Raw genomic sequence first — 15,012 nt, forward strand, 5'->3', positions numbered from 1 at the left:
GAGGGTTGTTTTTTGAAAATCACAAAAATAGAATAAAAATTATTATCCATCCGAAATGCAAAATGTGCTGATGAAATAGCACACGATACTATAATGTCGGAGCTGGTCTAGTGGTAAAACGTGTGGACTCTATGCAAAGATTCTTTTACCTGGTTCGAGTCCTGGAATGGCTGGTATATATCTACATATTTTTTTTTTTTCTGAGACATATAATTAATGTTATTATTTAGTGGCAATGTCTCAAAAAATAAAGTACTATCATTTTAAATAATCTAATTTTTTCATACGTATTTCATTTCATCATTGTTCTGTTAATTAGTGGCTCAGATTTGACTTGAAACAATTAAATTGAAATAACTCAATGGAATTTCTTGGATATTGTATCAAAAGCGTGATTATTGAACACATTTTGATGTATTGAAAAATATTAATGCACGCTGTCTACTGTGCATCTTTCAAAATGATGTGCGAGGTGCACTTGCCATTACTTGTGCTTTTTTTATTGTTCTAAGTTTTCTCGAGCAATATATTGGCGACAGTGACCATAGATGTGAAAAAAAGTTCACTTTCAGGTCGCCAGTCTATGTTAGGAAAATACTATGCAAGAAATAAACGTAAAATGTTAATGTTTTGTTATAATAATCTGGACATACCCACCGTATCAATAAAGTCATCTACGTAGCATTATCTATATTTAAAGATAACTCTTTATGCGCCGTGGGTATTTAAATGTCCTTCTCGATTGAGGGAATAATCGCGAGTTTTTGTAACACCCTCTTTAGACCTATACTAGGCACTAAAGGCCTTTGAGCAGTTCTTTATTGCGCCAACGCCTACCGTTACATGGGACCTCGATTTCTAAGGTCTCATCCGAAAGACTGCGACTTTCACTTTTTATGCCGAGTGCTTTGCAAAGGAACAGTCTCTACCTGTGTTTGTCATCTCCCTCGAGATATGACATTAAGTTTGCAAGCCGGAAGTGAAGTTCTTTTTGTAAATTGACATTCTTTAACTGGTGGCCAGACAAAAAAGACTGGCAATGTGTAATTCTACATTTTTAACTGGTTGTCTGGCAATTAAGACGGTAAATGGATGATGATGACTCGATTTCTTAATAATAGAGTTTGGTTATCAAAAAAAAAATCAAAGAAAAATTTAGCTACGGATAAGAAAAATTATATGCATGTTAATATAGTTACAAAAAAACTAATAATTGCATGAAGACTGAGGTCCACGCAGAAAATTCATTAGCGAAGTTAATCCGGAATTATTGGGAAAGGTCCGTTAGCTCATGCATGCACCAGCACCAGACTGCTGGACGAATTGCTCCTAGGACGACTGGTTCCTGGGTCAATTCAATTGAGAATCTCTACCTTTCAATATAACATTCTGGATATCGTATTTATCTTTAGATTTGCTAGCGTGCACGTATCCATGTTCTGGATCTCAAATAATATGTGTACATGTATCTCGATTGATAATTTCTTCTGTCATAGTTGCGTATATAGTACATGTACGTACGGTAAAGTATTTATATTTACCAGTTAAAATGGGGACTGCCTATGGTACAAGCAACTTATAACAATGAAATTGTGACCCCGTAACATGAAATAATTGCATAATTATTCGACGGTCATCCTTCAAAAATGAAGATGAAACGGATTTGTACATCACATAAAAAAATCTTCAGCTAGACAGTCCCACAAGGTTTTATTTGTTTTTCATGTCATGGAAATGAAACTGAAATCATATGAGGTAGATCAAAGTTTAAGTTAAAAGATTCAACAATTAAATAAGTATAAATTGAATTATATTATGCCTAGGATACATGTTATCGAGGAGTTTTTTTTTTTAAATATTACTGCAGCTTTAGATAACTTTAGACTCCTTTCATTAAATCATGAAATATTTGTATGTTACAGGATGAAAGATACCTGTATTTTTTTTTTTCAATATATATAAGAAAGATTTTTATTTTAGATTTCTGTTTGATACTCAAGCCTTTGCATTGACAACGTATTTCTTAAGGGACAACAGAATATCACAAAGAATTTATAATAGAATGAATTAACTGATATAAAAGATATTTTCTTTTAATAAGTATGCTGTCCTCAGAAAAGAATTTTCAAGAAGGTGGTCTGTGCTATTTTAATACCACTTTTCGTTCGATTTCGATAAAAATTAGGTAGCAATTGTTCCTTAGCCAAGTGCTCGGTACTCTGAAGTGAAAGTTGTGGGTCTTAAAACCGAGGTCCCGTGTCACGAAAGGCGTTGGAACGATAAATAACCCTCACCGCTCAATGGCCTTCAGTGCCAAGTAAATGTCTAAATTTAAAGCCCTTCACCGGTATATGGTAACCTCTCTCTGTGAGTGAAAACCTATGATTGGGATGTAAAACAACATACAATCAATCGATTTAGATTTTCTGAATAAATATGTGAAGATTATACATATTTCACATTACCCAGTGTTTTTTTTTTAAATTTACGTTTAAGAAATAATTTGAATGCTAAGCTATAAAAAATAGGTAGTGTGCATTACAAGATGATTTTGTATCCCTCTTCACTCTCTGTTCCATATTTATCCAGCAGCAAGTACATGTACTTACGTCACATGTATATATGTAGCTTTAAAATCGAAATTTGGCAGGGGTGCGTGGGTGGATCGTTTTGTCTTCATATCCCCAATTGCGCAATGGATAGCCACTTTGAAAAAGCTTTGGAAGGACATTGAGGAAATTAATAAAGATCTTTAAACTTTTAGGCGACTGTAGAATAAATGGAAAAAAAAGAAATAGATTTAAGAAGCCTTCAGGCAGAATAATTTCTATGAATGACTGGTCATAATTTCTTCTACAATCATTTTCCTATTTATTGAAAAAAACCTTTTAAATCAATAAAGGTGATTTTTGTTGATATTGTTTCTTTGAACATATGAAATACTCCTCTTCTTATTCTTTGACATAAAAGAATTCAAAAGGATGACATTTCTGGCAAGTTAAACTGTTACGTCTTAATTTTGACGCGGGCCTCTCAATCACGATGCGATCGTCCTAGATTAGTCATTACCATTAACCCAGTTTTAAATTCAATTGCTTCTCAAAATTATCTTCGTTCAGTTGTTTTTTTAAGCGAAGGTGATAAGATTGTACAGGTACGTATTGTACTATACGTAGTTAGAGCCCGCCCACAAACTTAAGATAGAAAAAGAACCAAGCAGAAGACGTTTAATCAAATGATCTATTTCAACTAATTATAAAAAATTAGAGCAATAACTTGCTTGTTTATTATGTCGACACATATCACAATGTCAGTGCAAACTGATAGTACAGTTGCTTGTAAAAAAAGTTTAAGCTTTGCCTTGGTAATTTGTTGCTCTCCTAGCTTTTAATCTTCTTACAAACCTTTCTGACATCTTATTTCCGATGCCGACGAAATTCCTGCTTCCAATGCACTCGAAACTTTAGGGAGCATTTAAAATGATCTTTTTTTTTTGTTTTACCTCCGGACGCTCTCTAGCTATCGATCTGTTTCCAGTTCTGCTCATGATCTCTTGTTCCAGAATTCCGGATTTATGCATGGTCCTGGCGCATATACACTTACTTGAATCATTGGTGAAGAATCCTTGAATATTAGCATCTATGCAAATATATCCTTTGAAAGTCCATATAATTTGTTGATCCCTTTTGGTTGCGTATTAAATCTTACTTTTCCATTTTCTCCGTATCTGCATGTAGTGGTCGTAGATAAATAAACCCCACACTGTACCCTTTTCTTTAACAGAGTCTATATATAGCTATATAGCTTGTAGATCTAATAGATGCGATCATGCTTCAGTTCTATGCTAGTATTGTGTCGTTGATTTAAGCCTCCTAACGTTGGACATTTTTGGTTGGGTGAACTTCTACAGCTAAATATATCAACGACTATGGATAAAGAAGTGTGGAAATCATGTGCCAAAATGAAATACATGTAACTAATGCAAACAAATGATTTAATCTAGTCAATTAGAATGGTTAGTGGATTCTCTATGTACTGCATTTTTTAATGGTTAAAAACAAAAAGTATTCCGTAAAGTATATTTTTACATTTGCGCAAAATACCAAACGCCAAAACCGTAATACTACTAAATGATGTATATTCTGTATATATGAACCAGTGTATTTCTAACCCTTGAAAATAATAAAATCAATCTGGCAAGTAGGTTAAAACATTGGCTAGGGCTTCAGCTCCAACTCTAGCTCGAAAGACAAATTTGGAGTATTGTTCCAAATAATTTGTGGTTATAAAACTTGGCTTCAAATTCTTACTCAGAAGTTTGAAGTCTAGTACGTGCTCGAAATGTAGGTTATAGAACTTGCTAATTAGAAAGACATGTGATGCTGAAAGCAGGAGCAAGCTTTATAAAAAGTAAGCTTTACTCCGAAAATGAGATACTGGGAACGCATTCCACAAAATTTTCAAGATAGAGCCAACGTCGGGTAAGGGATGTTAGGAATGAATTGTTAAGAATGCAATATGAAAGTCGTGGTTGTATGAATCAATGAGAAGGCAAGATTGTATGATATGAACTTCATCTTGTATGATATGTAGTACACGTTGTGAAGTAATTTTGTCAAATTCATATTTAACTAAATGTATTCACTATAAATGTAAGAAGGTAGAAACTGGCATTTACCAGAAAATGAAACAAGCTTTCGAATATTTTAATTTTTGTAATGATTGAAGTATTGAAGATGAATATCAGGTTTTTTGCTTGCATTTTTAAGTAAATGTTCTGCACGTGCGTCTCTAAGAAAAAATATATCAAACTGCATCGTTTTACATGTAGGTCTCCAACTACACTCAAACTAACGCAGCTGTCTGCTCAGCGGCTCATAATATCGGTGTTTCGATTTATCATGGAAATTTACTTGAACTTATAATTCATCCATAATGAAGACAAGAAATAGTAAAAGGTGCCCTCTCAGAAGACTTCATTTATTGGTCTACTAGATCGATATATTCAGTATTCAAATTAAAGCTTTCAGGGACTTTGCCCTAAGTGGAATCTCAAGGCATCCCAAGATCCCCTGCCTTATCAGCTCGCTTCAACCCAGTTAAAATCCTCTGTTCACCCTTGATAGTATTAGATGCACATGTTAAAGCTTTGGTTACTTTATTCATAAATGTTTTCAAAAGCTAAAAAAGCCCTTAGCGATGTTTGACGACATCCTATTCCAGGAATAAAAATCAATTTAAAATACTACGAACTACTTTTAGTGTATAATGCGCTCCATACTTAAGATCCGAAGTCGCTATTTTGCAACCGAAAATGTCCTAGAATCATGAATATGAAAAGTAAGGCATAGATTGATGTGTGTGTGTGGTTAGGGGGAGAGGATGGGGGTTGTGTTGAAGCTAATACAACCTCACGATGGATACTAATATCCATTTCTGTGTCACTTTATATAACAAGAGTTTCTCCATTGTATTGAATATGCTAGTACGGTTTAATGGCTAAATCGATGTTTTTTCTTTTACGCCTTGCCCGTTGATCTAATCATGAGTTATTTTTACTCGAATGTATTTTTATTGAATTGATGTACTGACATGTATATTTATTTCAATAAATATTTGTATGGGCCGGGGGGGGGGGGGGGGTGAAACTTAATTGATCAGTAAAAAAAAAAAAAAAAAACCTTCCGATTTTTTTTTGTTTTTGTTTTTGTTTGACGGATGCAGGAGATTTGTCTTTAAATCAAAACATACATTATTGTTATTTTTCTTCAATGTAAATTCAGTAATTAAGCTATTATCCTGTTAATTATAGACGCCCTTTTAAAAAAATAATTTATTCAGATTAATAAATACATTAAAACCTTCTATCAAGGTTATCAATTAACAAGTAGACGATTACACTCAATAAAAACAAAACTTTAATGGGAAATTTTGCCAAAACTTTAAATACGTGTGTAAGCGAGAACCTTTAGTTCTAACAACGTACTTGCTCTTGATATATATGTAGGTGCGCATCACAAAATATTAGCGTTAGAATATTATATTTTGTTGGATTTGCTGAACTGCTCAGTGAATGGCCAATGGAAAAAAAAGTTTTTGGAGAAAGTCAGACTCGGTCATAAAAAAATGTACAGTCAAACCTCGTTATCTCAAACTTATTAGTTTGTTGTTTAACATCCCTCTCGAGAATTTTTCACTAATATGGAGACGCCACCACTTGCAGGTGGAGGGCTGCAATTTTAGGTACATGTATGTACTCGGTACTTACGGCCTTTGACCAGTGAGGGATCTTTTTTGTGCCAGCACCTATTGCGACACGCGACATCGATCTTTACTGTCTCATCCGAAGGAACGGTCTCGAAGTCGCACAGTGGATTCGAGCCAAGGACGTAAGGACAAACTCCTTACTCCGCAACTCTAGAACAAAGTAAACGCTCTTACCACGCTAACCAGTTCGGCAAAGGGCGGCTACGAACAGTTGGATAAATTGAACAGTCATGTAGATTTCTAAACAATACAAAAATACAAACGAGTCAAAATACCTTAAGTACATTAAATAATATTTACTGACCAAGAGACATACATGGTAAGGTGGTCGGATTGGCTGTACTCTGTAATATTTTATGCTAAAGCACTATGTTTTGTTATGTTTGGTGATAGAGATAGAATGTAGATAGCACCCCATTGCATATGCAGGCAAGTTCCTGAGTAGTTGCTGATTACGAAACTAACTTTTTGTAGATTCCTGATCATCCTCTTTCTATTGATTTTTGAGTTTCAGTTACTTACCTTGTGACCCCTGTGTTTATAAAACGTTTTAAAAAAAAAAAATCAGTGTACTCCTACAATTCATTCCAACCAACCAAAACAAAAACAAAAAAACAAACAAACCCTGGCCTACCGAAATGGTTAAGGATATTTTTTCGTGTAGTGCTTAATTAAAATATTGGTGTAATGTGCTATCTTAAAAATATATATATATAAATGATGACAATCTCATGATCAAGAACAGTTTTGTGTGTAAATTGCACGAATGATTGTTTATTTAAAGTTTATTCATTTAAAACAACGTTCTCTGATGATATTTCAACGAAACAAATCGCATGTAATATCAAAATACGAATTACAGTTTTTATTACAATTTTTAATTGTAAATGCTGCTAGTCACAAAGAAACATATATAAACACATGCTATATACATTGTGCCCGAATGAGAACAATACCGATTCTATATGTATTCAGCTAGTTGCTAAGATTTAAAACCAGTCCAGAATCCATCGTTATAAAATTCGAATTCTTACGAATGAGATTTTCTCGAAAATCTATTTTCTTTCGATTTGCACAGTGTAACTGTATAACAGACAGCAAGTAAAACAAGTAATGATGCATGTGCATTTAAAAATGTACAAAAACGCAACAAAAGGGTTCCTACAGTTAAAGGGGCGTAGGCACAGATTTGAAGTTAATATTTTCTCACATTTTAATGACTTATATGTTGCTAGAGCATTTCACACCGATATACAAAAAAATGTATTAAGGAACTTCTTTTATTTGGAATTCATTAAAACTACAAAATTCTGGAAGCGTTTGGTTGACACAAATCCTTGCAGTTTCTCGAAGTAAACTTTATCCTTAATACTTATAAACAGAGGAAATTTTGTTGTGTATTAACGACAATTATTAAAACTGTAATCCAGATTATTCAGAATAGAAATGTGAGAAAGCAAAACAAATTCACCGTTATTGCCAGTCCTTGTTCAGTGATGTGTGCCGAGTTTAACAAATTGAACACACCTGGTGAAACGTAAACATTAACAATATCTGAGCTCGTGCTCTGATTACAAAACCAGATGTTTGACGTTATGTAAAGAAGAATGTCAGTGTCATTGAATTCAAACAATATTCATGTAAGTTCAATTCATTTCACTGGTTTCATTTCTTGAATAAAAAGAAAATTTTAAAAAGTAAAAAAATTCAACTATGTCCATTTCCCTTTAAGTCTTATTTTAAACACAGTAGCAATTATTATAATCGATAAAATAGATAAAGAACATTTTACATTACATCATTGTGTACTCGATGTTTTATTTATTTAAGAAGGCTGAGGGGTCGTTGCAATTTTAGAGTGTTTTTATCTCTGCACAAAAAAGATTTTCACTCTAATGTCTTGTAACTCTTCCATCGTCCTGAAAGAGTTATTGTTCATAAAACGAGCTCTTCATACAAGTAAGGTAATAATAGACCCTAACAACAGCAATGGGGAAGGTAAACATTCAGAAATGTAGAGACAAGAACGGGCGATTTATCAGTGAAAAACAGGCAAAAGAGTTTTCTGTAGATATAAATAACAACAACAACGGTGATTCTTCACATATGCCGTTTGATGTGCATACACTACACGATCATGCATATTTCTCCAAAAAGAAAACACCTCTCCAAGTCGTGAGTTTGTCATCGGCACCAGTGTTCAAAATCCCGCCAAATGACTATTCCACAGTGTCATTCAGGTAATGTATTTGATTTTTTTTGTTTATCATATAGAGAAGAGTAAATGGAGAAATAATTTCTTTATTACCCCACAATGAAAAATAATTAGGCATTTTTTAAATAAATGTATTTATTCTATAATACTCCATAAGAAAAGAAGGCACAGGACCCATAAAGCTTAAAAATTAATAATTTTTATTATTTTATCCTTTCACAGTGAGAAGAACCTCACTCATCCTAAACGCCATGGGCGTGTTACAACATTAGAAACAGATGCATGATCATATGGATCAGGAAGATGCACAATATTTTCAGGGTAAAAATGTTCAATATTATGATGTTGTTAAATATGAACATGATTTATGTCCTCATATGGTAAAATTTTAAGATAAAACTGTTCAATATGTTGTTAAATATGAACATGAATTATGTCCTTATATGGTAAAATTTTAAAATAGAAAGAAAAAAAACTTTATCTGAATTTCATGTACTGAGTGAGAAAATCAAAATACATCATATAGCTTGGTAATCAAAATCCATAATAGAATGCATTTTCATACAGAAAATCCCCGAAAAATAAACTGCAAAGAAGGCCGACGAGTGGTTGAAATTGTATTTTTGGCAGAACAACTTTATTGAGGATGCATTACATGTCATCAGCCATTGCATCTGAAAGACATTTTAGATGAACAACATTTTGGTTTGGGAAGCCTTTTTAGCATTATTTGCTCCTCATGCAAAAATGTTACCCAAATTTCATAAGGGGAAAGACACACAAGTACTTATGGCGTAGGAGAATGAGTCAAAAGAAAAGCATCATACACATGGGATGTCAATACAAAGCTTGCTTCAGGTATCATTATAATCATTATTGTGATAAGATATAATTGACAAAAAAAAAGAACTTTTATAATTCTTTTCCATTATAAGAGTGATGGTGTATGCTAAGTAAATATATATGTTCTTTAAAAAGTTTAATATAGTGAAATATTGCTTATATTTTTTAGACTTTCAAATGATTTCTTTCAACAGGAATGTTATATACTGGTTTAGGTTCATCTTCTGTGAATGCATTGCTTGCATGTTTAAATATCCCTGGTATCTCCCCTATGTCACTGGAGGCAAGAGAAAGGGAAGTTGGAGCAAAAGTTGAACATATTGCTAGAAAGTTTTGTGAGGAGTATGCTGCCCAAGAAATGGAAATTTGTAAAGAGTATATTTATTGTTGGGCTTTTATAAAATGAAATTTTATACTCTCCAATAATTTCACAAGTTTTTTAAAATTACAAATTGATTAAAAAATATATTTTTGCCAAATCTTGTAATTGCAAAATTTACAGTTTTTCTTATGTTTAACACATATGTATTTTAAAGGATATTATATTTTCTTAGTGAGGGGGTAGAAGTATCCTTTGATGCAGGCTGGAAGAAGCGTGGTAGTGGAAGATCATACAACAGCTTATCAGGTGAATTGAAAATCCTTCACTAAACTGTATTATAGTCTTTTGTCTGACAGTTTTATAAATTTAAAATATAGTCAAAATTAACTGATATATATAGGAAGAAAATACATTGTTAGAAATTTTTTTATGATAAATGCCAGTATGCACAGTATATAGGAAGAAACCTTATAACTTATAATAAATCATTTCATAGGTCATGCATGCAGTACCCTCTCAGGGGCCGATATTCGGCCCCATTTCCAATTGAAAATGAGTTCAGTTTTTCCCAATTTGGCAGTATTTTTTCCCAATTAGTGAACAATGCTTTTATATTTAATTATCTTGGAAAAACACAAAGTAAAATTGTCAGATTGTCTGTAATTTTCATCTATTTAACTCATTTAGTAAAGCTACAGTGCCATCTTTTAATCCAAATGTCCTCCGTTTTTCTGAAAATGGTGATATTGTGTAATTATATAGATTTATTAACTTATTTCCACCTACTCAATTGATCTACGATTGAATGGTAAACTGTAGGCATTATTTCAAATAGAAAAATATTATATTTCCAGTGCATTAATACATATTAAAAGACGACTTGAGAAATTGTGTACTTAGTATAAAATTTTTTGCAGGAGGTTTATAATCTCAAGAAACATATTCTATAATGACCTAAATTGGAATCTCATAAACACATGTACTACCCTAAGTTGTATAAATACTTTATATAACTCATTGAAGTCAGTTTTACTTTCATTAGTCTATTATTAATAATTGCAATTAATTGATCTTGTATGATGAAGTTGGATCATATTTAATTGTCTGTTTGGTTGCCCAAATTAGAGTTCATGCTGAAATGTTAAATGAATTACACATGAATACATGATTTAAGCAACATTTTAAATTTTTCCCAATTTCATCAAATAGCCGATAATTTTTTTCCCAATTCCCCAAAAATGGCGTTTCCCAAAATAGGCTGATAAATCCCTGGCATGTATGATTGGTAGCAAAACAGGCAAGATAATCAGTTATGATGTTAGAAACAAGAGCTGCCGTATTTGTGAAAATGCTGCATTGTCCAAAGAACCACCAAGGCAACATGACTGCAGGAAAAACTGGGATGGTAGTGCTAAAGGTAAAATAATAGTAATACAAAACTTGTAATTATATGTCATAAATAACCTTTGGTAAAATAATGACATATAAGTGATTGCATATTATTTGTTTACAAATAATGAATGAATTCATATTGAAACAGGGATGGAATGTGACATGGCTGTTAGCATGCTAAAAGACCTTGAAGCCAAAAACATAAGTATAGAGACAATTGTAATGGATGATGACACAACTACAATAGCAAGAGCGAGGAAAGGAGTGAAGGCGAGACTAAAGAAGAAAAGCGATGCTGATCATGCCCAAAAACATTTCACCAACAAATTATATGGTCTACAAATAGCCAAGAAGTAAAGACAGTTAGGTACCAAAACCATTTCTCATTTGAAAAAATGTTTCAATAATATTATTGCTGTCAACAAGAAAAATCCTGCAAAGAGCTAGGTTCACTTTACGCATAAAATGGCCCTGTCCTTATATCAATTAATTGACTATCACCCTCTGTCCCATTTCATATATCAAAATGAAGTAGAGACTTAGTGTTTTCATTTCCTATAACAAAATTTCTTTTTGAGAATCAAGGTATTGGAAAACAGGCTTTGAGAAAATGCAATGTTCTTGAATTTTGCAGAAAACATGCGTATTTGACTACCTTCAGCAAAGAATTAAAATATGAGCACAGCCCACGATCCAAAAATTAAAACCTGTTTTGTGATCTTCAGAAACAGATCTTTCACTATGTAATTGCATATTTTGGATCAGAGGTTGTGCTCTATATCAAATAATGAAAAAATACCTATCTTTCGGCCATTTTTAAGGGAATTTACAGGATATGGGGAAAATGACGCAGTTTATGACGTCATAATACATTGACTAGAGAGAAAATTACGTCATGTTCAATAGATACACAGTCACCAAAGGTCCAAGTTATAAATACTGCATTTTCAACCAAAACTGAGCAGTTTCGATTTTTCAGAAATTCTCAGGGCCAAAAAAGGCCCTAAGTGGCTCTGGCTCTTTGAAATCAAACTTAAAATCACTGACACCTCACCTTTTTGGGGACCACAGCAAGTGCAGCCAAAACTGTGGATATGTACGAAATCCTACTACCTATATTCCAAAGAACTTACCATATAGGAAATACCTCAGTGACAGTAAGCTGAAAGCGGACCTTTATGAAACACTTTCAACTTATGCAGACCAAGCAGAGAAGTTATCAAATCTAGGAAGTTCCCAGTCAAATGAGAGCTTCAATAACACAGTTGCTTCGAAAGCACCAAAGCGAATGCATTTTTCAGGATCAGAAAGCACATCATTTAGAGTTGCTGCTGCTGCTGCCCAGAAAAACTTAGGAAGTCATTACGTTTTGAAGGTGAGGTTGAAATTGATAATAGGAGTGTGTCAGTATGATTGAATAGGATCGACTATATTATAACACTACCTTTTTTTAGGTGATATAAAATTATAATCCAATGTTGTATTTATTATGCATTGAATTTTTTGAAGGTAAATTAAGCACTACTCTTGTCCCCAGGAGGACATACAAAGAGACTTATGATACAACATGACCTGAAAAGAATGAAGGATTATGAGCAAAAGTCATCAACATCATTCAAGAAGAGAAGGTCGGTCCTAAAATCCAAAAAAACAAGCAGCGTTAGAAAGCAAAGAGCTTAGAGAGGGTACTACATATGAGTCTGGTGTGAGTTTGGCTGAGTCTTCCACAGCAGATGATATCCATGAGATACCTTCTCCTTCCACCTTGCCCACCATATTAACTCTTCCAGATGGAAATTATACTTTCATCTGCTTTGATCTGGAGACTACCGGTCTTGGTATGTGTTATTGACATACTGAGTATGTAGACAGTCAAAAGAAAATGAAAATACACTCATATTTATCTTTTTTTTTTTTAGACAATGATATATATATATATATATATATATATATATATATATATATATATATATATATATATATATATGGTTGTGCCATTTAGGAGACCGCTCATATTTATATATTGGCATTAAGTAGCCTCGTAGAATAAGTGGACCAAAACCGGTCGCCTTAACATTTTGACCCTCTCTGAACAGAAAATTAATGACTTTTTAATATTAAATTGACAATAGTTAATTTTAGTTTAGTATATTTTTGTCCCTTAAATACAAAAAATATGCCAAAATTTTATGATTATAGAAATTTTTAAATTTAAATTTCAAGCAACGTATATATTGGTATTATTATATATCGTCATTATGTAGACCAGCTAAAACTTGCAAAATTAAATAAGATCTGCTATATATGTCTTATTTCTCCTAGTATTTAGTTTTAGATATTGTTCTCCCACTAATTTTGGGTATGTACAATTTGCTAAATAGAATAAAACTTTTTACGAGAAAATGAGCTTTAGAGTTTCGTGTTCATCAACTTCAAGGTTTTCGTGCGCAATGCCTTCCGAAAATTTTCGGAAAACCTCGGTATCCTTTACGACCTTCGGAGAAATAGGAGTCAGACAAAATTTTGGTAAGTAATAACAAATTATGATTTTTTAAAAATACTTATTCATGATATATTGACTATATATTATGCACCCAATATTTTGCGGTTAATGTCTGGTATTTATTCATTGATAAAGACTTACGTATACTTATTAGCATGGAGGAAATTCGAATTGTAGTTTACCAACAGCGTGGTTTCAACAGATCGTTTGTTTGTTTTGAACATATTTTATTGACATAAGCAAATGGATCGGAAACAAGTTCTTACAATTTACTTGTTCCTAACAATTGATTACATGTACTTGAACAAAATAATTGTAATCTCTGCTTATTCATAAATATATACTGAATAGCATAATATTAGGCTGGTGGTATTGTTCTTGCGGAGATAAATTAAATATTCGATAATTTACCTGAAATACTAACTCTAATTTCCTATTATATGTGGGGTAGGGTTGGGTTGGAAATGGGAGTAAGGTGTTTCTAGGTTCAAACTTTTTTCACAGCCTAATCCAACCAGCCTTTCCTGAACAATTTTAATAGTAAAAGATTAATTGGGGAGGGGAGGAGCCCCCCCCCCCCCCCTCCAACCACGATACCACATCTCTGATGTCTATGGCAGCGGATACATACATGCATATATGTACATACAAATTTATGTATCTGACAGCATCCCCCTGAGATTTCTTGTACATAAAACATAAAGTTGATTTGGACAAGCCCAATATAGCAACAATTTTGAAATATCTTAAAAAATAAAGAGGAATTAAGGGCTACAAACTGCTAAAAAATTCAAAGGGACCAGATTAATATTTTTGATCGGGTTAGAAGTGGGGTTTGGGTGCAGGATGTGTGGAAATATTTTGTGGTGTATATTCCATATAGGCAAAAAGGCTGTAGGCTACACATCATTTTTTTTAAGGATAGAAATTTGGTTGAAAAGGGGGGGGGGAAGTTGATGATAAATTGTTATCTATTAATTTCATTTTGTTGCAAATGCCAAAAAAAGAAGCATTTTTGACAATGCGCATTTTTGTACCCATACTTACAGTCTAACTTTCTGTTTAATGACAAAAATATTCCTATAACTGGAAATAAAAATTAAGCCAAAATTCAAGTATTATATTAGGTCTGCATCAGCCTCCTTGCTTACCCATCATTTGCGCCTCAAGTTAAATCTGTGACATCACACTAGCCGACACATTACATGTAGTAGAAAGTAATAATATTATTATACGCAAATGATATTCTAAACAATCTATTACACTGTACCTTTTGGCATGAATGGAGGATTAATTATAACAGGTTATATCAGAGATGAGCATATCAGTTAATAGTTATATGTATTACACTTTCCATGATTGAGTAACAAAAGATATACTGTATAATTCTTGCAATATTTTTTCTATAACAGTAGACTCAGTTTACATCACCACCGTTAAAGAGTTTCGATCTACAGCACTGCTGATTTA

At 32.9% G+C, this 15,012-nt stretch overlaps 1 protein-coding gene and 2 long non-coding RNA genes across 3 annotated transcripts in view; all 3 read left to right on the plus strand.

Moving 5' to 3' along the window:
- Positions 1-9,081: 9,081 nt before the first annotated feature.
- On the plus strand, positions 9,082-9,955 carry LOC133180465 (uncharacterized). The gene is made up of 3 exons (XR_009720328.1): positions 9,082-9,340; positions 9,520-9,700; positions 9,880-9,955. It is a non-coding gene; the product is annotated as an uncharacterized LOC133180465 (long non-coding RNA).
- A 970-nt stretch (positions 9,956-10,925) lies between these two features.
- On the plus strand, positions 10,926-11,396 carry LOC133180103 (uncharacterized). The gene is made up of 2 exons (XM_061314680.1): positions 10,926-11,064; positions 11,188-11,396. Exons 1-2 carry the CDS (start codon positions 10,926-10,928, stop codon positions 11,394-11,396), a joined length of 348 nt encoding a protein of 115 aa, XP_061170664.1.
- A 676-nt stretch (positions 11,397-12,072) lies between these two features.
- Positions 12,073-15,012, plus strand: part of LOC133180244 (uncharacterized) — a 31,665-nt gene continuing 28,725 nt past the window's right edge. Inside the window, exons 1-2 of the long non-coding RNA XR_009720297.1 lie at positions 12,073-12,414; positions 12,549-12,877. This is a non-coding gene — a long non-coding RNA (uncharacterized LOC133180244). The remainder of the gene's footprint in view (positions 12,415-12,548; positions 12,878-15,012) is intronic.

Source organism: Saccostrea echinata, unplaced genomic scaffold, assembly GCF_033153115.1.
Source record: "Saccostrea echinata isolate AGI-Se365-2 ecotype Australia unplaced genomic scaffold, CSIRO_AGI_Sech_v1 ptg000006l, whole genome shotgun sequence".
Taxonomy (NCBI): domain Eukaryota; kingdom Metazoa; phylum Mollusca; class Bivalvia; order Ostreida; family Ostreidae; genus Saccostrea; species Saccostrea echinata.

Bases quoted from the DNA above. Each gene is read 5' to 3' on its own strand.
- LOC133180103 (XM_061314680.1), top strand. From the start codon at position 10,926: ATGATTGGTAGCAAAACAGGCAAGATAATCAGTTATGATGTTAGAAAC. The intron at 11,065-11,187 runs GTAAAATAATAG...ATATTGAAACAG, and splicing joins CTGGGATGGTAGTGCTAAAG to GGATGGAATGTGACATGGCT.